This window comes from Saccopteryx bilineata, chromosome 12 (assembly GCF_036850765.1).
Source record: "Saccopteryx bilineata isolate mSacBil1 chromosome 12, mSacBil1_pri_phased_curated, whole genome shotgun sequence".
Taxonomy (NCBI): Eukaryota; Metazoa; Chordata; class Mammalia; order Chiroptera; family Emballonuridae; genus Saccopteryx; species Saccopteryx bilineata.
Genome location: NC_089501.1, coordinates 23,735,162 through 23,759,124, shown reverse-complemented (window position 1 = coordinate 23,759,124; position 23,963 = coordinate 23,735,162). Strand labels below are relative to the sequence as shown.

General features: G+C 38.2%; 1 protein-coding gene across 1 annotated transcript in view; it reads left to right on the top strand.

Moving 5' to 3' along the window:
- Positions 1-20,445, top strand: part of THEMIS (thymocyte selection associated) — a 204,718-nt gene extending 184,273 nt beyond the window's left edge. Inside the window, exons 5-6 of the mRNA XM_066248424.1 lie at positions 2,972-3,125; positions 17,780-20,445. Coding sequence (XP_066104521.1) covers positions 2,972-3,125; positions 17,780-17,811 — 186 coding nt within the window. The 3' untranslated portion in view covers positions 17,812-20,445. The remainder of the gene's footprint in view (positions 1-2,971; positions 3,126-17,779) is intronic.
- The last annotated feature ends 3,518 nt before the right edge of the window (positions 20,446-23,963 follow it).

Sequence of the window (23,963 nt, the reverse complement as noted above, 5' to 3'; positions counted from 1 at the left end):
GACCTTGGGTCCAAGCTGGTGAGCTTTTGCTCAAACCAGATGAGCCTGCACTCAAGTTGGCGACCTCAGGGTCTTGAACCTGGGTCCTCTGCATCCCATTCTGACTCTCTATCCACTGCGCCACCGCCTGGTCAGGCTGTGGGAGCTTTAATGTAACAGAAAATTAGTATCTTGGACTGGTTTGGAGATTCAAGGACCTGGAGGGAAGGCTGACTAAATAAACAAGGTTGAGAGACCCTAGCAGGTTCAGTAACTTAAGACACATCTACTACTCTACATTAACACCAAGAAACAGGAGCCTAGCTGTGATGGTAAAGAAGACAAAATATTGCAAAACTGGACAGGGCTTGACTAGAGGAGACCACAATGTGGGGACCGTGTCTATAAAATATACAATCTGCCAGAGGGTTGCATCAAGAAGCACCAGGCCTTTGTAATACTTGACTCATTCAGAACAAGCTGTCATTTTCTTCCCTCAGCCTTCATCCGTAAGCCTTTATGTTTCAGGTTTAAAGATTTTATTCAATTCAACATTTTCCCTTTGAAGTATGAGGTATGTTATAAATACCACATAATTTACATGAACTTCTTACATTTTCTCCTCAATGTCTTAATATTATCAATTGAATTTGGTATGGAAAAGCAAGAAGCTAAATCATTTTTTTAGTCTAGTGCATTGCTCAGTAATGAGAAACTATAATTTAGTCTTAATCTAATTACTTGAAATAATATATTTTCCAAAGGTATCTAATTCAAAATCAGGAAAGTACTTAGAAGCTGGTTAAATCTGCTTCTTTCCGAAGATCTGCAGTAATACAGGGCTGACAATAAATGTAAAGATTATAGTGAGTGATGGGATTATGTTTTTGTGAGCTATGGGTGACAAATGTTTATGTAGATGACAAATGTAAACAAGTATAGTGGTTTAAGTTCTAGTTAATAGCAGCAATTAAACTCTGATCTGAGTGGTCACTGAAAGTGCCACCAGGATCCTATCCTTTGTCATTAGAAAAGGAATTTGAGAATTATTTACAAGTGATGTACTTGTAAAAAACTCTCTGCTTAAACAATTTAAGAAATTCTATTTGAACAATTTAGAGCCTGAGACTATGTAATATTTATACAGTGGTACCTTGAGATATAAATTTAATTCGTTCTGTAACTGATCTCATAAATCAGTCAACTCGTATATCAAACTGCCAATACTGGACCCGTACGCCAACATACCAACTAGCGGCAGCTTCCAGAATCACAACTCGTGTCTCGAAATTTTGCTCGTATCTCAAACAAAAATATGGACAGAGTCACAGCTCGTATCTTTAAAAAATTTGTACATTGGTCTGTTCGTATCTCAAGGTACCACAGTTATTTGTATTCTCACACTGCAGCCAGTATCTCAGATAACACAGATAAGTAGTTATTGATGTACCCATTATCTATTGTCGCACAATGCTGCCAATTCACCAGGAAAAAGTTAATGGCATACATCCAATTACATTTATGCGGTTCATGAGGCTGTGGGGGTTCAGATGACCTGAGATACCTCCAGCTGATCTAGGCTGGGTTTGCCCAAATATCTGGGGTTCCTCTGGCTCTTGGTTGTCTCAACTCTATGACTGGGATAACCTGAATCTACTCTCTGTCCTGGTAAACATCGAGCAGGCTGGTCTAGGCATGTTCTCTGACATAGTGGAAGGATAAGAATGAGCAAAATCAAGTATGCAAGTTTTCAAGTCTCTGTTTATGTACATGTGCCAATATTCTGTTGCTCCAGAAGAAGTCACATGGCTAAGTCAAAAGTCAGAGTAGGAGGGCACTGCAAAATTACATAGGCAGGACATGGATACAGAGAAGAGTAAAAATGTGAGGCCAGAGGGAAGCCAACCCACCATGATGAATGAATATATGACAAATGGATCATTGAACAGTATAAGGTGCACTGGATTAGAGTTGGGAGGCAGAGTCCCAAAATTCAGCACTGTTTATTTTGTTAATTTGGGTGAATCATTTAATTATGCTGGACCCTGATTTCGTGTTGGTTGTTTCCAAGCTTTAAAGTCTCTGATTAAGGCTTTTAATGAAACTTTTAATGAATTGAATGCTATACACAATCTGTAGGAGGAACTTAAAGTTGTTCATCATGCTATCTTTTGGTGATTCAAATTGGCTATGCTGATAGCCAAAAATGGCTAATTTTGACTTCATGAATCTTTGAGTATTTCATAATCACAGTGAAACTGAAAGACTTCCAGTCTGAATTTGGGTGTGAAGTATAATGCTGAAACTTCAGTTTCTTACATAGGTCTTTAACTTTTGTTCCTGATGATTCTTTTGAAGCATACAATATGCCAGTACAACATCAAACACTGTATGACATCTCTCACATGTGAGATGAGTTTTAGGGCCGATTGATGTTATGCCTTAATAATTCATTGTTATGATGAATTAAATTGACTGAAGGAGCTTTGTCAAGTTTGCATGATACTGGTACAAGTGTGATTTATTTTTAAACAGATGTTATGATTTGTTTTATGTAAAAAATGACAATAATACAGAAATAAAATCTCTTCATTATATAGTTTGTAATTATGCAGTATATAATAATGAAATGCAGGATTATTTACTGTAGGAATAAAAACTGAGTAAAAATGTTTTAAATGAAGAATATTTTATAAGATTCACAAGGAGAAAGTAATATATACAAATGGCCTTTGGAAATTCTTTTCTCCGTCTGAGATGCCTTCTTATTCTAGTCACTTAGTTTGCCACAAAAATTCCAAACCTATTTTACCAAACTATATTGATGAAAATATAATTTGTAACCCCCTTTGACATATGGAATGTTCTGTTTCAGATATAAGAAATAACTTGCCATATGATAAATTTTATCCTTGTCATGTCTCTGGGAAGCATTTATTTGGGGCTGATAATTTTCTTTTGAAATCAATCACTCTGGCCTGTCTCATTTCAGAGTCTCCATGTAGCTATATCCAAGAAACCACACTCCAATCAAGCTGACATGGAGTCAAAAGTACCAGCTGGTTGTCCAAATGATTCGGCCGATCTGGAGAAAGAGAGAAGCAAGAGCGAGGCACCTGCAGCTGCAGGCGCCGGTGCAGCCCCAGGTGGGGGAAGCCATTCGATACTGCTCTCACGGCCGATGTGACAAGTGCACAATGCACAGATTCTTACTGCTGTTTTGTTTGGCCTCTCTAACTCAGTCAGAGACCGGCTGCAAATACCATGGGAATATAGTTTTAAGTGCAGCATAATATTAAATGCTCACACTAGTGATAGATCTGTCCATTGTTTTTTATTAGATTTTTTTCTCACTTAAGTTTTTCATGGCCAAAGAAGGACTTTATTTTAAGATTGCTTATACTAAAGATAAAAAAAAGATAAATAAGCAATCTTGCTAGAATTAACAAGAAGGATTAATGGCTTGAGAAGAGGGCCATATACTTGAGATGTTTCAGATTAAAGAAGCAACTTGAATTATGATAGCTCAGTTTACAGAGAAGGTGATATGCTATTTTTCATCTCTGCTGAGAGCAAAAGAGGAGCTGTTGGACTTGTGGAGAAGTTGATAGCATTCAAGTAAGCCACCCAAGACTAACTTCTACATTGTGGAAATCTGGAACGAGTAAACCAGGGGAATATTTTAGACATACCAAAGCAGCTCAGTATCTATTATACTTGATCTTTGAAACTCTACATCTCAGTTTGTCGGATACATACAACTGTAATTATTCTTGAGAATATGGTTTGTTTCTTCCCCCTCTGCACCTGGTTTTGCAGCTAGCACTCTTTTTTCCTCCAAGGACATGTAAAAGTCAAAATAAGAGATGTTACGTCTCTGAAGTCTTGCTGCTAAAACTCTGTCTGTACCGTCGGTGTTCTTTCATGTAGTTAGCTTACTGGCTTCTGACACTCCTATAAAAATATCCCATAGAGTTTTTCTTATTACCTTTTCATTGACTCTTTGAGTGATAAAAATGAAATTCGGGAAAGGGCTTTGAAAACCATGCGTATTGCAATTCCTCCAAAATTCAAATACTAACCAAGTGTGACTATAAAAGAAACAGCTACTGCAGTGAAAACTACTGCAGTGTGTCGAGTCTCAAGCCATTATTAATTTATTGGAAACTATTTTTTCCTAAGATTATGACTCCTAAAAAGTACTAGATAACATAATTCCAGAGATCAAAGCCTTTGTTGAAATCACAAGAAGACATGTTGCCTGACCTATCACTGTGTGTGTATCTGCCTGGGCTGGCCCCTGACAGCACAGCTCTGCACCCGGAATGAATGCTGCCGAGTAGGTTAGAGACCAGGGCAGCGGCTGCTTGGAACACAGCCTGGAAGTGATGGTTTAAGGAAAAAAGAGCTCCTTGAATTGAAGGAGAGGTTCTAGGCAAGTGTGACTTCCTATCTTTATTCAAGAGAGTAAAAAGAAATCTTACTTAGGTAATTTCAACCTGCATTTTTTCAGAAATTACTTAGGATGCTCAACTGAGCAATATTTTCATTTGCTTTCTCATTTGTAATTACAATAAATTAGGGAATCTGTCTCTATCATGAATTAGAGTTGTATGACAATTCCATATGTGAAAACACAAAAGTTAAGTAGAGCGGAAATGTAATTCTTCACTTTTTAATTTTTTTTTTCCTGAAGTTGGAAACGGGGAGGTAGCCAGATAGACTCCTGCATGCACCTGACTGGGATCCTCCTGGCATGCCCACCAGGGGGCGATGCTCTGCCCATCTGGGGCGTCGCTCTGTTGCAACCAGAGCCATTCTAGCGCCTGAGGCAGAGGCCACAGAACCATCCTCAGCACCCAGGCCAACTTTGGTCCAATGAAGCCTTGGCTGCAGGAGAGGAAGAGAGAGACAGAGAGGAATGAGAGGGGGAGGGGTGGAGAAGCAGATGGGTGCTTCTCTTGTGTGCCCTGGCCGGGAATCGAACCCAGGACTCCTGCACACCAGGCCAATGCTCTACCATTGAGCCAACCAGCCAGGGCCTTCACTTTTTAATCTTATGTAATATAGTATATGTTTCTTTTTTTGGAAAAAAAAAAGACTCATTGGCTCTCTACTGAATATCTGTCAGACTTGGAATGAATAACTCATCTCTGAATATTTAGTCACCACCTTAGAATTCAGATGGCCAAATCCCCTCTTTTTAAGACTTAGACATGTCAGTCGTTTTCTAAATGCTCTCTGATGAATGTAGAAGTTTAGAGTCATTGTAACATGTTACAGGAAAAAAAAAATCCTTAATAAAGTAGAGTTGCTGCTTCTCTAGTTTTTTTTTTCCCTCTGGACACCCAGATCTTATTCTTTCAGTTAGAAGAGTGGAAGGAACCACTTCAAATGTGTAGGTTATAATTCACTAAAGGAAATTGTTCATTTTGGAATTGAATGCAAACACCCAGAAGTTTCACTATGAATGTACATTTGTGTAATGACAGTTTATGCTGCTTCCGCCAGGAGTACAGTAAACTATAGCTCGGGCTCAGCCCCAGGTCCCCTTTACTAGGACACTGATTCACCAGACCTAGTGGGTTACCTTCTACTGTGGTCCCTTCATTTTTGCTGGTTGCTTGGCGATGCCGATATTTTATTTTACAAACATTGTTACTAAGTCTGCATGTGTTTTGTTCCTAAATTAATGAAAGAACAGTTCTCTGAAAGTAGGATGATTAAGTGGTTAACTTTTGGTTTCTGAACTCCATCTGCTGGTATGAAATTCTCTGTCCCACTCGCCACGTGGGTACCATGAGCAATTTGTTAATGTCTCTATCTCTTTAGTTGTAAACTTCAGTCAATAATAGCGCTACACCATAGGCTCTTTTAAAAACTACAAAAGATAAAATAGGTTAAAGTTTGTATAGTACATGATGATAAACTCTAATTGACTCATAGCTGTCATAATTAACTTCAGCATCTTTAGGAGTTGATTGCAAAGGAAACTTGGCTTCCTAAGAGTATGTTCTGCCAAGCACTGGTCTTGGCCACCTCATAAGGCTCTTGGCAGTCTTTCAGTTTCTGTCTGTAGTTTTTCATTTTTACTTTGAGATCTGTATCCTCTTGGGACTTTCAAGGCCTCTGTGAATCCTATGGACATGGGAGGTGACTAAAAATCTTCTTTTGGAGAGGAGCCACCTATCCCTCTGAGTCCAAGAAACACTTTCGTGAGTCTGTGACAAGGAAGCCCTGAAATTGCCTAAAGCAGTGGTCCCCAACCCCCGGGCCGCGGACCGGTACTGGTCCGTGGGCCATTTGGTACTGGTCCGCAGAGAAAGAATAAATAACTTACATTATTTGTGTTTTATTTATATTCAAGTCTGAACAATGTTTTATTTTTTAAAAATGACCAGATTCCCTCTGCTACATCCGTCTAAGACTCTTTTTTTTTTTTAATTTTATTTATTTATTTTTTTTTTACAGAGACAGAGAGAGAGTCAGAGAGAGGGATAGACAGGGACAGACAGACAGGAACGGAGAGATAAGAAGCATCAATCATTAGTTTTTCATTGAACTTTGCGACACCTTAGTTGTTCATTGATTGCTTTCTCATATGTGCCTTGACCGCGGGCCTTCAGCAGACCGAGTAACCCTTTTGCTGGAGCCAGCGACCTTGGGTTCAAGCTGGTGGGCTTTTTTTTTGCTCAAACCAGATGAGCCGGCGCTCAAGTTGGTGACCTCGGGGTCTCGAACCTGGGTCCTCTGCATCCCAGTCGGACGCTCTATCCACTGCGCCACCGCCTGGTCAGGCCGTCTAAGACTCTTGACGCTTGTCTCGGTCACATGATACATTTATCCGTCCCACCCTAAAGGCCGGTCTGTGAAAATATTTTCTGACATTAAACTGGTCCATGGCCCAAAAAAGGTTGGGGACCACTGGCCTAAAGGACTCCTTTCCCATCTTTCCTCTGCAGCAGGAAGAGCACAGGGCTTTACTTTTTAAAAAGTTTGAGTGCTATTTATTCTTGGTAGGTGACACGTGCTAAGCATAAATGTTTGTTTTGTGCAATTTGTCACATGACCAGTTCCCAGGGTAAACTTGCATGTGAAAGGTTTATTGAAAAGCACTCTCATGAACAACACACAATGCAGAATCTTACAAAAGCAGATCTGGGCAAAAGGAAAAATGAAATAATAGTGAAATCACAATAAAGACCTTGGCTGGCCCTAGTGAGCACTCTGGAGCTGGCATGGCTCTTCAGAATGGTTCTGCATTGGGGGGAGGGCCAGGCACTTACAGCCCCCAAATCAATCAGTCATCAGATGCAGATGCTCTGAGAAAGGGGCGTGACTGTGGGCCAGGTGGCTTCCCTCAGCCAAGGGAGGTCATTTGGTATTGGTGGATTGTCATTTAGTTGTGGGGAAGATATGTTTATAATGTAGCTCATTGCTTCTGGTGATTTCCTGTCTGAACAGGAGTCTGTTTTCCCCCCTCTTATGTGTCTCTCTATAAACTGTGATCTTTGCCAGAAAGACTATTCTTTTAAAATATGCCCATTTGGTTTTTCCCTACATAAATGTTCTCTACTGAACAGATTCCACACTCTCCTAATCAACAGTCTCTGATGGGACCTCTTTTCTTTTGAAGCTTCAGCTGCTCTTCTACATAAGCTAAACCGATGGTTCATCCTCCATCATTGAGACTTGTCAGGTAGTCTCATGTGACTACCTGACACATGAAAACCCGATGTGAGAAAATGAAACACAGGTACCCTAAGTTCTAGTCCCAGCTCTGCACAAACTAGACATGCAGACTTCCACAAGATACCTCACTCTTTGGAATTATACCTTCCTCACCAAAATAACAGTTGTGCTAGGTAATTTTTATGCCCTGTCAATTCTAAAAGTGTTGATTCTATGGCTTACTCTGATGTCATCGAGTGATGCAACTGTTGCCCATCTCTAAGTAAGACATATGGAAATGCTCCCACATCTAGAAACACACTGGCTGTGATAAATTAACAGATGAGAGGAAGGAGCTCCATGAAAAAAAACGCCTTACTGAGGTCAGGGTGGAAGCTAGCTATAAAGAATGGATGTCCAGAAAATGAAGGAAATCTTTATATGGAATTTTAAGTTAATCTTAATATTAAACCAGATTTTACTTCTATGATGGCAAACAAAACATAGGGTGGGTCCATATCAGGATGATTTTGAGAATTAGACAAAGTGAGGGCTCTACATTAAAGACTTTGAATGACTAAATACGTGCTGCAAAGTGGTAGTTACTTCAGATATCACAAAATATATTCTTGTCCCTCTATTTTAATAAAGAAACACTTCAGCAATTGATATTTTTCTGAATAGTGTGTGAATTTAAACACAATAGTTACTCATACTCCAAAGATCTAAAAATATGGTTTATTTAAAAATTTGTTTAAGTATTTAAAATATTGAATAATATCAAACTAGTGATAAAAAAACCCTAGTATATTTTAATTCTTCTATTCAACATTGATACCGCATTTTCATAATATAAACAAAATAAAGACACTAGTAGAATTTCTCTTACATTTCCAGGGACTACTATCTCAGTTTGGTACTACTGACAGCTTGGAGTAAAATGTTATAAGATTGCTCTTCATTTTATAGCAGCCTATCTCCCTCTTCTCAGAAGGTTTAAATGTTTAAGAATATGCTGGAAGGAAAACCCATAGGCACTTCATTCTTTGAACAATTCTGAAATATCATTTCCCATTAGGCAGTTGTGTGAGTACTGACAGCCTTGCCCCTCATCCTCCCCAGAGATTAATTTATTTCTTGCAGTTCCTGCTCTTCATGGAAAATCTGACTCCTCAGCCTTCACCAGCGGGAGTTCTCATCAGCAGAATGTTAATTATAAAAGCAAAACCATGTATGTACCATATTGAAAGGGAAAAACAGTTCTCTGGGCAAAGCTTTGTCTTCTTTTGTCCATTTTCATCCACTCTTTTAACTACATTCTCTCCTCTATCTGTGGCTAATCATTGAGGAAACAGTCTGTGAGAGGGTGGGGAGCAGAGGAAAATGTACAGGCTTTGCAACCAGACCAATCCCAAACTGAATGGTCATGTTTCTCTGTTGATTTCGTTTGCTGGTCTGTAAAATGGGGCTAGCAATATTTGCCTCACAAAAGAGTGTGTAACGAGACTAGCACAGAGTAGACACTATAATTAACACTATTACAGAGCTCAATCAACAACCTTTAGTTAGCATTTACTTCAGATTAACTGCTGTGGCATAATATTGACCATGTCTCATGTTGTTATATGAAGAAACCTATTAGAGATTTAAAGAAATATATCTTATGAGTTAGGAGTGTTCTATTAAGACAGATTACTGAGATAGCTTGTTTGAAACTTTGCCTTAATCTCCATTTTTTTACTCTTCTTATCATCAATTTTAGCTTTCATAAGCTTACTAAAGACATTCCAATTTTTTCACCAATAAATTATTTTATTTTTATTTATTTTTTTTAGTGAGAGGAAGAAGGCAGAGACAGACTCCCACATGTGCTCCAACCAGAATCCACCCGGCAAGCCCACTAACGGCCGATTCTCTGCTCATCTGGGGCTCTTGCTCCATTGTAACCAGAGCCATTTTTTAGCTTCTGAAGCAAAGGCCATGGAGCCATCCTCAGCACCTGGAGCCAACTTGCTGTAATCGAGCCATGGCTGTAGGAGGGGAGGGGAAGAGAAAGAGAGAGAGAGAAGCAAGAGGGGGAGGGATGGAGAAGCAGATGGGCGCTTCTTCTGTGTGCCCTGACCAGGAATCAAATCCAAGACTTCCACATGGTGAGCTGATGCTCTACCACTGAGCCAACTGGCAAGGGCCATCAATGAATTCTTTAAAAAAATCTAATGCCCTGGCCAGTAGCTCAGTTGTTAGAGGGTCTGCATAACATATGCTCTCCCCCTCCACCTTCTCTCCCTCTTCCCCTCCCACAGCCAGTGACTCGACTGGGCCAAGCATGACCCTGGGCACTGAAGATAGCTCAGTTAGTCTGAGCATGGGCCTCAGGCACTGTGAATAGCTTGGTTGATTTGAGTATTTGCCCCAAACAGCAGGGTGGCTGGTTGGATCCCAGTTGGGGTGCATGTGGGAGTCTGCCTCACTATCTCCCCTCCTCTCATCTAAATAAATAAAAATAAAAAATAATAAAATTAAACATCCCAAAACTCTTTGCTAATAATTATAGATCAATTAGAACTTGAAACTGCCTTTGAGTTTAATTTTTTAATTATTTTCACTAAAATAAAAATTATCTATTTCTAATTGAATTATTCCTAGAAATAAAACTTTGGTGAATTAAACTTGAGACAAAGAATGCAATAGCATGATAGCAAAGTAGAAATAGGTCAAAAAGACTTAGATTAGGAAACACAATTATTGTAAAGCCAAGAAGATCACTGATTTAGTAACATAATTGTGATTAATAAGTTGTTTTAAGTCAGGGGTCAGGAACCTTTTTGACTGAGAGAGCTATGAGCGCCACATATTTTAAAATGTAATTCCATGAGAGCCATACAATGACCCGTGTACATTACGCATTATCCAATAAAAATTTGGTATTGTCCCGGAGGACAGCTGTGATTGGTTCCAGCCACCCGCAGCCATAAACATGAGCATTAGGAAATGAATGGATTGTAATACATGAGAATGTTTTATATTTTTAACGTTATTATTATTATTTTTATTAAAGATTTGTCTGCGAGCCAGATGCAGCCATCAAAAGAGCCAGCCACATCTGGCTCACGAGCCATAATTTCCCGACCCCTGGTTTAAGTTAATTAACTTTGTACTTATTCCCCTCATGTTATTATATTATTGAAGGGTTACAATAAAAAGAAAGAATAACTGAATCATTAGATGATAAAATAATAAAAGAAGAGATGTCATGGTATAAACTCACAACAAGTCAGACCTAATAAAGGAAGCTACAAGTGGAGATGAGCTGTGTATATGATATACAACTTACGATAGGTAGTGTTCTTTCATACGACAAATAATATTTTCCTTAAGATTACTGACAGTATCTTAACTAGGTAGAACAAGGGACTACATATATAGTCTGTCACTGAGATTTTTTGAGTCAAGTACAAATCACTCACTGATCCTTTTTAGTGATAAATGCATTTTTTAGAGTATGAAAGTTACTACTAAACAATAAGCTTTTAAGCTTCCCTCTGACTCCTTCATTTTCCTCGTGAATAATTTTTATCTCATTATTATTTTTAATTTCCCTTCCTCTTTGTTCTCGCCATTTTTTTTTCCATTGGCAAGTAAAAATCTTTTTTTTATTCATTTTTCTAAACCAATTCTGGTTTTTGTTTTATTCAAGAAGCCCATTTTTATTCTGAACCATAAACTAAGCAAAGCAAGAAGGAACAGATGACAGTAACTTCCAAATTTTATCTCAGTATTTTTCTAAGTCCTTGAACACAAAAATATAGTCACTTGATGCATGTTAAAATAATCTTTTTTAAAATGTATTTATTTATTTTATATTTTATTTCAGCATTCCAGGTGGATGCTTTACCTACTGTGTCACTGCAGGTCAGGCAGGCATGTTAAAATATTAGGATCTACTCTCTAGAGCAGGGTTTGCAAACTCTGGAAGTTGGTCAAATCTGTCCTATTATCTGCTTTTGTACAACCCATGAGATAAGAATGTTTGTTTTTTTTTAAATGGTTGAAAAAATTAAATATTTTTGACATGTGAAAATTACATGTAATTAAAATTTCAGTGTCTATATAAAGTTTTTAGAATACAGATGCACTCATTCATTTAATGATGTTTGTGGCTGCTTTCATGTTTTCTCAGAGCTGAGTAGTTTTGACAGAGACCAGATGTAAAAGCTTAAAATGTTTATGATTTGGTCCTTTAGAATAAAAGTTTGCTGACTTCTGCTCTAGAGGGCCTGATTCAGAAGTTGTCAGGTAGGAACTGGTATCTATTATAATATGTCTTTTGGTTGATTATGGTACAGGAGGTCTCCAAACTACACTTTTAAAAATAATGCAGAAGACTTGTGAATAATCTTTCTTTTCTTCTCACACATAACACCTACTACATCAACAAGTCCTATTGGCTTTATCTTCAAACAGTATCTATGTAAAGCCAGTAGCCACGGCCACCATCATAGCCGCCTGGCCCGTTCAGGTTCACATTTGATTCAGACAGATGGTAATGAAACAATGGAGCCAAGAACTGGTGGTCCATTACCTTTAATCCTAGCTTGCACCTGGTGGGCAAGGAATACACACAGTCAGAAAACACTTCCCTTTCCATTCAGGGCTCCCAAAGCCACTGACTCATCTCAGTATTCCTAGAATCAAAGGTTTATACCTCACCAGCTTTAATCACCTCTGTTCCTCATCTCCTTCTCTCTGCACAAACTCTGCACAAACTGGCTTCTCCTTTAGCACTCTGCCATCTTGGCTGCTTCTCTTCTCCAATACTGATTGCAGGATCTGAGAGAGAGAGCTCCTGGTCTCCCTTATTTTATAGTGCAGAAATTAAAGCCTTTAAGCCAGTATACAAATAAGGAAGTCTCTGATACAAAGCCAGTTATCTGAGGCATAAATGAGATTCCTCATAAGAGTGCACCACTCGCCTGACCAGGCGGTGGCGCAGTGGATAGAGCATCGGACTGGGATGTGGAAGGACCCAGGTTCGAGACCCCGGGGTTGCCAGCTTGAGTGCGGGCTCATCAGGCTTGAGCAAAAAAGCTCACTAGCATGGACCCAAGGTCACTGGCTCGAGCAAGGGGTTACTCAGTCTGCTGAAGGCCCACGGTCATGGCACATATGAGAAAGCAATCAATGAACAAGTACAGTGTCGCAACAAAAAACTGATGATTGATGCTTTTCATCTCCATTCCTGTCTGTCTGTTCTTATCTATCCCTCTATCTGACTTTCTCTCTGTCCCTGTAAAAAATATTAAAAAAAAAAAGTGCACCACCCTACATCATGCAACAGTCAAGGGTGTGGGGAAAAGCTTAGTTTTGAGAAGATCTTAGTATTAGAAGGATGTTGAAAAGATCTTAGTATTAAAAGAGTGGGAAAGGCTTAGTCTTAAAACTAAGCCTTAGTCTATAATGACTTTGCCAGCTTACAGCCTGTCTCCCACACCCCATGCAAATTGTAAGCGAGCAAACATATATATCATATTTACAAACTTATTTGACCTTATCTAGAATGAGATCATATTTTACCATGGTCACTGTTATCAACCTAGTACAAGCCATCATCATTTTTCATCTGGACTCTTGTACTGGCTTCCTAACTAGACTGTCAGCTTCTGCTCCTGCTTCATACTGTCTTATTTTCAACATAACATCCAGAAAAACTGTGATAAACTAATTCAGGTTATTTAACCCCTTTCCTCAAAATCCTTCAATGGTCTCTCTCTCCTGATAGCCACATTGACTTCCTACATGTTTCTCAGAAACTCTAGAGATGCTCCATCTTCAATGTTGAGGATCACTCATCTAACCTTGAATCTTCTATGCCTTGGATTGGATAACTTTAGTTAGAAGCCCTAAGTAAATGTCTGTTGGATGCAAACATCAAGTAACTGTGTGAGTGAGTGACCTTTGTGCAGACACAAAGGAATGCATTGAACCAGGGTTTAGAAAATTAGCCTAGAGGTTCTAGATTGCCCCTTCCTCTGTGCTTGTTAATTAACAAAAGAAAAAAATGTACTGACCAAATTAGCCCTTTCCCCATGTCAGCAAAATAGCCATTAGTCATTCTTCCACTTTATCACCTGGCCACCCTTCCTTGTAATCCTGTTACCTCTGTTCTGCTTCTGATTAATAAAAGCTAAGTGAGAAGGAAATTCAGGAAGTCTTCTTTGCCTCCTTTGGCAAGCCTCCCTCTCTTCCTCTTGACATCAGTTTGTATCTTGAGTAGGTTTTTTCCACACAACACTGGTAGTTTCCAGCAAGCTGGAATACTAAACTTCAATGCTTACACAGGCTGTTTTCTCTCATTGTCATAATCTTCCCTCCAGAAATCAATATGGCTGTCAGCTTTGCTTCTTTTAGGACTTTCCATAACCATTACCTTCTTTTATGAAGCCTTTTTTAACCATCTTATTTGAATTTGTAATTTTCCTGAGTGTATATTATTTTTATTTGTCATGAGTCCTTTTTCCTTCCCTCTTTTTCTGCTAAATACTAGACAGGAGAGAGAAAGGATACAGGAGGAGCAGGAAGCATCAACTCTTAGTTGTTGCTTCCTGTATGTGCCTTGCCAGGCAAGCCTAGGGGTTTGAACCAGTGACCTCGGTGTTCCAAGTTGATTTTGTAATTTTCCTAACTGAACCTACCTCCCTGATGTCATCCAATGCTTTGCTTCTTTATTTTGATTATGAGTCACCTTCCCCATGTAAGGGCATCATGATGGCAGAGACTTTTTTATTAGTCTGCCATAGCTTTAGATTTAAAAGTGAGTGGTTCACTGTAGGCTCTCAATAAATATTTCTTGAGTAGAAAAATGCACCCCAGATTCCTATTCTGTGATTGACATATAAGACCTATCAAACAATTTCTGTATAATAAACAGTTTCCATGAGTATACAAGAAGATCCACCTCCTAAAAGTGCTCACTTCAGGTGTTACTGTTGAGCAATAAGGAAACCAGCAGGGTGTGATTCACCTTAGTCCAAATTAAATCTTTAGGAAACATCAGCTTTATGAGATCATTAGGAAATTTATATATACTTAAACTTGATTCCTTTAAAATAAAAGAAAATGGAAATTTTCTTTAATCCTCTCAATCAAGGAAATTAGTCATTTTATGTATACACAGAGTGAGTTTGTTGGTTGAACAGCTGGTTATTCTTACATGGATGTGGATTTTGACTGTCGCAGGACACCTTTGAATATTGAAGGAGACCGTTTAAAGAGAAAAACAAAACCAAACCACATTTTATATCTATTTCTCAATGAACGAAGTGTTTAGCTAGATCTCCAAGGAACCAAGAACACATGATTGCACATCTTTTGGTTAATCTTATTATTTCTGTAATTGTGAATATTCAAAAGTAATCAGTAAACATTTAATTCAATGTAAAAAACATCATCTCTATATTAAGGTTGTGACATTTTCAAAAGGAATGGTTGATGAATGCCAAAGGACTGTTTTCAATCAATTTGAATTTTAAAAATTAAATAATCAGAAAAATCAAGTTCTGCACATTTGTGATTTTTTGAAAGTTAATGCAGTAATGACAGTTTAAATTCAATGTGATATCTGCTCTGTCAACTTGAACTAGCTACTAGAGCACAGATGTTATTTCGAGCATTCTTATTATATACACTGGGTGGGAGACTGGTCTGGTTCAGGCAGAGAGAGGCACTTTATAAGATCCTCCAAAACTAAGATTGTTTAAATCTTATTATTTTATTCTGAGATAATCTAATTTTTCTAACTCCTTCATTTCCCATTTTTCTGCTTAACTATGTACTATCTTAAATCAATTTATTGACAAGGGAGAGTGAGACTAATAACTGTCAAGATGACAGATTGAACTTTCACACTATGGGCTTGTAATAGTTTTATGTGAATATGAGATGGTAATAGCAAGTAATATTTCTGTAGCACTTTAAATTTTACAAAGCACTTGCAGGTCCATTATTTCATTTGCTATTTCTTCAACTCTATGATTCAGTTATTACTATCAAAATTTCTTCTCTGATAAGGAAATGGAATTCAGAGGTTCCTCAAGACACACATAGCCAGTGAATCTTAGAATAAGGACTCATACCTAGGGCTTCAGATTCTGTTTTCTATACTATATTATATCTATTTCATTTGCCCTCAATCTCCTCTTCCCCCAAGAAAAGCAACACTGGGGGGAGGGGAGAATACTGTTGTTATTCTCTTTTACAAATAAAGTCGCAGAGATAGTAGGTGATGAAAGTGGGAGTAAAATCTGAGTGTACTGCCCCAAATCCCTGTATGATTTCATCTGTAATGTCTATACTATAGTCTGTAGTTTTACTGCTGTTGTGATGGAAAGGAGACCAAAGTCTCTAAAGGTGGCATCTGATGACAGTGGGTGGCAAGGAGAGGGAAGAAAATCAAGGAGAGCAGGAATCATTCAGGTGACCTTCTTTCAACAGGCTACTGACACCCCACTTTCTTTCTAGCCCTCAGCTCCTAGCCCATATTAACTCTGGGAGGAGATATTGACAGAAGAAAATAAGTTCAGGCTGTTAAGGGAATTAACGTGATGTGTGAAGAGATGCTGCTTCTTTCTGCTTTGACATCTCCTTTCTTCGAGCTTTCTCAAATAGTCTGTGATGAGCTCCTCAGAGGTCACAAAACTGTATATTTTGTCTTTCTATTTCACACATATAAAAATAACTAAGAGTTGGTGAGATAAAATAATTTTTCACTATAAAATATAAAACTCTTTACATTTATTAACTCATCTAATCTTTGTCATAATAGGCACATAGGCATCATATAAAATAGGCACTATTTACGCCTCCTCTCTTTCTTTAAAGATAAGAAAATGAGGCACATAAGGGTTAGATAACTTCCTTAAGGTTATACGAGCTAGTATTTAGCAGAAAAAGAGGGAAGGACGAAAGGAAGGAAGATGGAAAGAAGGAAGGAAGGAAGGAAGGAAGGAAGGAAGGAAGGAAGGAAGGAAGGAAGGAAGGAAGGAAAGAAGGAAGGAAGGAAGGAAGGAAGGAGATATGAGAGAAGAAGAGGAAAAAAAAGGATGGAGAAAAAAAGAAGGTATGAAGAGAAAGAAAGAAGAAAGAAACAAAAGAAGAAGAGGGAGGCAAGGAGAGAGGAAGGAGGAGAGAAGGGAAGGAAGATAAGAAGAGAGAGAGGAAGAAGGAAGGGAGGAGGAAGGTATAGGTTAAGGAGCACTTAGGCAGAAGCTTCAAAGTATTCCTCTAGGTGTCCATGTGGCTAGCACTCGGCAGATCACTAACGATGGGTATGGAAGAACTAAGGAGATGACTGGTTTTTGTTTGCTTGTTCATTTTTACCTCTTGACTATTACAGTGCTGTCGCATGCTATTAGGGTTTTTAACAACCCACCTTGCCCCCACCAGGCTCCACAAAGCCATTCTGGAAAAGAATGAAGTGTCTTGCTTGAACATAAACAGAATTCCTATTTGCAATGTATCCATGCGATGTTGTGTTAAGGTCAAGTGTGTATATGCTAATCAGAAGCTTTACCTCATACAGCTTGTGCTTGAGACCTGCTGCCCTTTCTTCAGTTTAACATTTATAGGTAACCTTTTTCTCCTGTGTAGTCTTCAGCACGCCAGCAGGTTCGGGCTCTATTCTGCAGACATTACGCCGCAGCCAGAGTGGTGGGTCTGCCAGCAGTTATTTATTTTGCAGCACAATCAGCTTCAGTCTGTTTGTCAAGCTGTGTGGTTGCTGAGCAATTCTCTTACCTTCACTGTGAATTCAGTTTTTTACCTGACATTACCTGTCTAATAGATTTCTATGTGGATAAACAAAAAATGCAAATAAAAGCACATTGTAAGCTGAAAAACACTTTACAAATTAAGGTCTTATCTCCTATCTCATAGAAATACCTTGTACTAAAGAGCTTACGTTGCTTACTTTTTTTTTTTTTGACTCTTCTTACCTTTAGCCCAATTATTTCTCAAACAGCATATATGCATGAGAGTGTCCTATAAACAGTACTTGAAAGCAAGTAGTTTTTTCCTGGATATTTTCAATACATATTTCTGATGGACCCCTCTTATTTTTTTTCTTTACTTATAGAAATCTTCAAAAATGAAAAACATCAAAAATAACAAGATGTGACTGAAGCCAATTGGGTAGTGAACATAAATGGTGCAATGGAAAACTAAGCCAAGCTTTCTAGCTGAAAAACAAAAGTTTCCCGACGGCCCTCACAAGAAACTTGACTGGACCATGCAAAGAAGAAAACAACTTGAAAAGTTTTAACAGATAAGGGAAACCAACCTATGTATAGTCTTGACGTAGTCAATTCTCTTGTGTCAAAATCTTTATCGTTTCTTTGTTACTAGGACATATTTATTTAATGTACACATTTTTGTGGCTCTTATTTGTACCAACAACTACTAAGCAATGAAAAAGTAATTTCATCTTTCAGTGTCTAAGTAAAAACAGTACCAAAAAAAAAGATGATAACTCACCAAATACTAACTTTTTGTCACAATTGGTTTTTGCCGTTTTTCTGGTGTTATCATAATTCCTGTTAAAAATTACTTTAAAAACTATATCTAGGAGTGATTTAAAATGCCTAGGTATCTTATCTGATTCTTGTGGAGTTGTGAAAATAAATGTTACTTCACATTTTTAGTTTGTTTTGGAAGTACCCTGTAAATAAGTGTGTTTGAGGTTTAACACCCCAAGCCTTTGTGAGTCACAGGGATTTTGTCATGTCTCTCCCGCGTTTCCTAAACAACCAGAATTTATGACTGCAATATCACCAAAGATCTTTTAATATGCCCTATTATTTTATGTATTATACATTAGATAATCCTTTAGATAACTGTTTATTAGGATTGTAGGAAAATAATTTTATTTATGCATTATTATGTAGTAAGTATACAGAGACAGTCTTATTTTGCATCTAACAAATGAAGAGAGAAGTTTTCTCATTAAAGTTGTATAGGAGTTTAATGGCAAGCTTTGACTTTGTTCATAGATAATCCTCTTTACAAAAGCTATTAGTTAATCTCCTCTCTCATAATTATTTTATGTATTGAAATTATTCATCAGTTTAGTTCCATAGAGTTTCTGATAACAACAAATCATGAGATAACTTTTAAACAGAAAAAGAAAATTACAGTTAGAAATATTTTACACAAGGTTTACCCAGTCATGCACCTCTTACCTGTTTTGGACAATGATGGACCACATACACAATGGTGGTTCCGTAAGATTATAATGGAGCTGAAAAATTCCTGTTGCCTAGTGACATTGTAACCATCATAGCATTGTAGCACGAAGGTTGCAAAAATCAACCAGGCTGTGGACGAGATGGCAGACAACCTTAACCTGAGTGTGGATGAGGAAGAAAGACCCTGAGGAGTTCCGCAGGAGTTCCGTCCTTCAGGAGCTATCCAGAAGAGGGCATTATTGTTACAGAGATGACAGCTCCATGTGTGATGTTGTCCCTGCAGACTTTGCAACAGGACACGATGTGAGAAAGAAAGAAAGTGATATCTGTTATCCTGACCCTGCATAGGCCTCAGCTCATGTGTGTTTGTGCCTTAGTTTTTATCAAAGAAGTTTAAAAAGTAAATAAAATAAAATTTTTTAAATTAGAAAAAAGCTTGTAGAATGAGAATAAAAAGAAAATATTTTTGAACATGGTACAACATGTCTTTTAAGCTGTTGTTATAAAAGAATTAAAGATATAAAAATATTAAAAGTATATAAAATATAAATATTTACAGTAATCTAAGGCTAATTTATTATGGAAGAAAGAAAAATATTTTTTATAAATTTAGTGTAGACTAAGTAGACAATGTTTATGAAGTCTACAATAGTTTACAGTGACGTCCGAGGCCTTCGCATTCACGCACACTCACTCCCTGACTCGCCCAGAGCTACTCCAGGCCTGCAAGCTCCATTCCTGCTAAATGTCCTGTATAGGTGTCTATTTTTAAAAATCTTTTATGTTGCATTTTTGCTGTAATTTTTCTATGTTTAAGATATGTTTAAATACACAAATACCATTGTGTTGTAATTGCCTACAGTATTTGGTACAGGAACATGCTGTACAGGTTTCTAGCCCAGGTGTGTGGTATGTTATACCATCAAGGTGTGTGTGATGGCACTCAGTGATGTTCACACAGTGATGAAATAGCCTAACTATATATTTCTCAGATATTTCCCTATTGTTAAGTCACACATGACTGTTCTGATTCAGCTTACTTTCCTTTATTTTTTTTTATAAGTGAAAATGAACCCTGACTTACAATATCCTAGAGATTATTTAGCAATTTGATGTGGTTTTATCATTAGTTAATTACAATTTTTGAAAATTTCTGGGGTGGTTTCACTGGTTTATTATTATTATTATTATTATTATTTTGCTTGTTTAGGCCTCTAAGAGCAAAAACTTTTCAGTTGGTGCCCCACATTTGATTAGTGAAGTACACAGAGGATCTTCTCTCAACCCAACAAACTTGGCAAACTCAAGTTATTTTTTCAAATAATAATGGATGTATAGTTGGAATTGTTTTGGTATAAGAGAACAATTAAATTTGCACATTAAGTAAGTACAATTCTTTGAGTAGAAAAATCATAGAATGGACCTATTAGTTTGGTTGGAAATCATCAAGGACTGTTCATATGTAACATTGCTAATTTAATATAAACCGTTCTGCAAACTGTGCTTTCTGCTCTCTTGTTATTGAAAAGTGTAATAAACGTTGTGCTCATCTATGGAAGATTTGGGGAGGTTGAAAATAAATCTTAAAAATTTCAGTGGTGTGTGTGTGTTCTCTTGTCTTGTTTAGCAGTGGAATAACTATCTTCCTATAACAACTAATTAAATAATTAACTAATTAAAAAACAACTAGTTAAATATTTATAATTGGAACATTATTTAACTAAAAGTGAAATTTATTCTTCACTGCTAAGGAAGAGGCAGCCTGTGTGAAAAAAAATCCAGGAGGAGAGAGATCCTGTCCACTCCTCACCTACCCACAAACCATTGACCTAAGTGTTCAGCACAATTACCAAATTTCACAGCATGCTCAGGCTGTATAGACAGCAGCCAAGACCACCAGTTATTAAACATGTATTAGTCAAGTAGTCAAGAGAAGAGGATGGAAATAGGAAAAGTAAAATGAAATGTGTTGTTCTTATAACCAGTACTTTAATATAAACAGTATCTGTTTTAACATCAAAGTCAAAATTACTGAGATTTCTATATGTTTATCTAAAGGATTCAAATACGAATTACTTCTATGCCCTGGCCGGTTGGCTCAGCAGTAGAGTGTCAGTCCGGCATGTGGATGTCCTGGGTTCAATTCTCGGCCAAGGCACACAGGAGAAGCACCCATCTGCTTCTCCACCCCTCCCCCTCTCCTTTCTCTATACCTCTCTCTTCCCCTCCCACAACTAGGGCTCCATTGGAGCAAAGTTGGCCTGGGTGCTGAGGATGGCTCCATGGCCTCCACTACAGGCACTAGAATGGCTCTGGTTGCAATGGAACAACAGCCCAGATGGGCAGAACATTGCCCCCTAGTGGGCTTGCCAGGTAGATTCCAGTCGGACACATGTGGGAGTCTCTCTGCCTCCCTGCTTCTCACTTCAGAAAAATACAAAAAAAAAAAAAACAAACAAAAAAACCCCAAAACTCAAATTACTTCTAAAAGGAGCAAACTATGTCAAACTTTTGGCAAGGAAGAGTCGACATTAGGATCCAGGCATATCTCAATAGGTTGCATACAAAAATGGAATCTAGTCGAATTAAAGTGTTCTTTTTATTTCACTATCAAAGTACTTCTACCATTTCACCATGTCTCACTGCTTCCACCTCTCCCACTGTGGGCTGAGCTTCAATCATCTCTTCTTGAGTTGTTGTAGTCACCCTGTAACCATTCTCCCCATTCTTGTTCTTGCTACCAATCAATCTATTCTTATTGCAGTAGCCAGAATAATCTCATTAAAACCTACTGTATTATTAAATGCCACAGTTGCTTCCTACTTCTGTTAGAGTAAAAGCCAACATTCCTAAAATTATCTACAGACCCCACATAATTTACTTCTGTCATCTCTGGCCTCTTCCCCTCTCACTCACCATGCACATCATGCTGGCCTTCCTGCTGTTCATCAAACATTCCAGGACATTTGCTTTCTCCCAACCCAGAAATGTTTGCTCATACACCCATCGGGTTACTCCCTCTCCTCCCTCTGATTTTATATAAATGCCTGCCCTGACTACACTACCTCAAACCCTAACCACAGCACTACCAGGTTCTTCCTTACTCCTTCCCTTCATTTTATTCTTCTCCCTAATAATTGATTATATCTAACATATATTTCCTTTAAATCTTTGAGTGTGGCACTAATTTCTACCAATATACCTGGAATATGATATTGTTTTATATTTTCTACATGGGCCAGAAGTAAGTAAAGGTAGTTTCAACTCAGCCATTTCTACTTAATAAGTCTTTCTCTACAGACTAAGGAATCATTTCTGTGATTCTAAGAGATGCTGTGTATGTTTATTTTCATTAGAACTTGAGAAATGAGTACGTGACCACTGGTAGGGTCTGTGGAACTAGTGAACTCAATGGGATATGGACTTGGCCCAGAAGACTCCAGTTAAAATTGACCTATTCTAAGAAGAGTTGCATAATTTATCAAAGGGTGAATCTAAACACTTTGTGTATCACTGTCACAATTGTTTATTATATATTTTATCATTAATGTACTGAAGCTGTGCTAAAGAATGAGAGCCAGCCTGACCAGGTGGTGGTGCAGTGGATAGAACACTAGCCTGGGATGCAAGAGACTCAAGTTCAAAACCCCAAGGTCGCCGGCTTGAGCATGGGCTCATCTGGCTTGTGCACAGGCTCACCAGCTTGAGTGTGGGGTTGCCAGCTTGAGCATGAAATCAGAGACATGACCCCATGGTCGCTAGTGTGAGCCCACAGGTTGCTGGTTTGAAGCCCAAGATCACTGGCTTGAGCCTAAGGTTGTGGCTTGAGCAAGGGGTCACTGGCTTGGCTGGAGCCCCCAGGTTGAGGCATAAATGAGAAAGCAATCAAGGAACAGATAAGGTGCTGCAAATATGAGTTGATGCCTATTTCTCTCTCCCGACCTGTCTGTCTGTCCCTATCTTTCTGTCTATCTCTCTAACTAAAAAAAAAAAAAAAAAAAAAAAAAAGAGAGACCCAAATACACATCACTTTAGGTGACAAGCAAGGTACTTAAGCAGAGAAGCCCTAACCTCTGTGGTTTCACTTTGCTGATGTGACTCACACTTTAAACATCTTGTCATTGCACAAGAACAGTGTAGTGACTAAGTACATAAGACACCATGGGTGTCTGAGAATCCAGTATTTTCATGGTCTGTATGATGCTTGCTGTCTGGTTTCTACTTCTTATTAAAGGTGTGTTATCTTGGTGCTGGGTAAGCCTATTGTATATTTGACTGATAGTCTGAAACTGAATCTCACTCTAGTTGTCTTATTCTTGCAAGAGTACTGTTGGTCAAATAAGTTTGTAAATATGATATATAGGTTTGCTCACTTATAGTTTGCATTGGGTGTGGGGGACAGGCTGTAAGCAGGCAGACTAAGCCTTTCCCACCCTAAATGACTTTGTATCAGAGGCTTCCTTGTTTGTATATTGGATTAAAGGTTTTGATTTCTATACTATAAAATGGGGCAGACCGGAAGCTTGCTTTCTCTCAGTTCCTGAGATTAACATTAGAAAGGAAAGCAGAGAAAGGCCACATGGAGGAGAGGAGAAGCAGTCATGATGGCAGAGTGCTAAAGGAGAAGCCAGTTTGTGCAGAGTTTGGGCAGAGAGGAGATGGGGAACAGAGGTGAGTAAGGTTGGTGAGGTATAAACCTTTGATTCTAGGAATACTCAGATAAGTCAGTGGTTTTGGGAGCCCTGAATAAAAAGGAAAATGTTTTCCCACTATGTGTATTTCTTGTCCACCGGGTGCAAGCTAGGACTAAAGTTAATGGCCCACCAGTTCTTGGCTCTGTTGTTTCATTACTGTCTGTTCGAATCAAATGTGAGCCTGCAAGAGTGTGATGGTCGCTGTGGCTACTGGCTTTACAAGTACCAAAAAAAACATTTTTTGAGACAAAAAGATATATAATAATTAAAAACAGTTAAGCACAATAGATAATTTTAAATTATTACTAGAATGCAGCAAAGAAAGACAAGGCAATGGAAAATATAAAAGAGATGCTAAAAGACATTGAGATGAGTTTAAGAA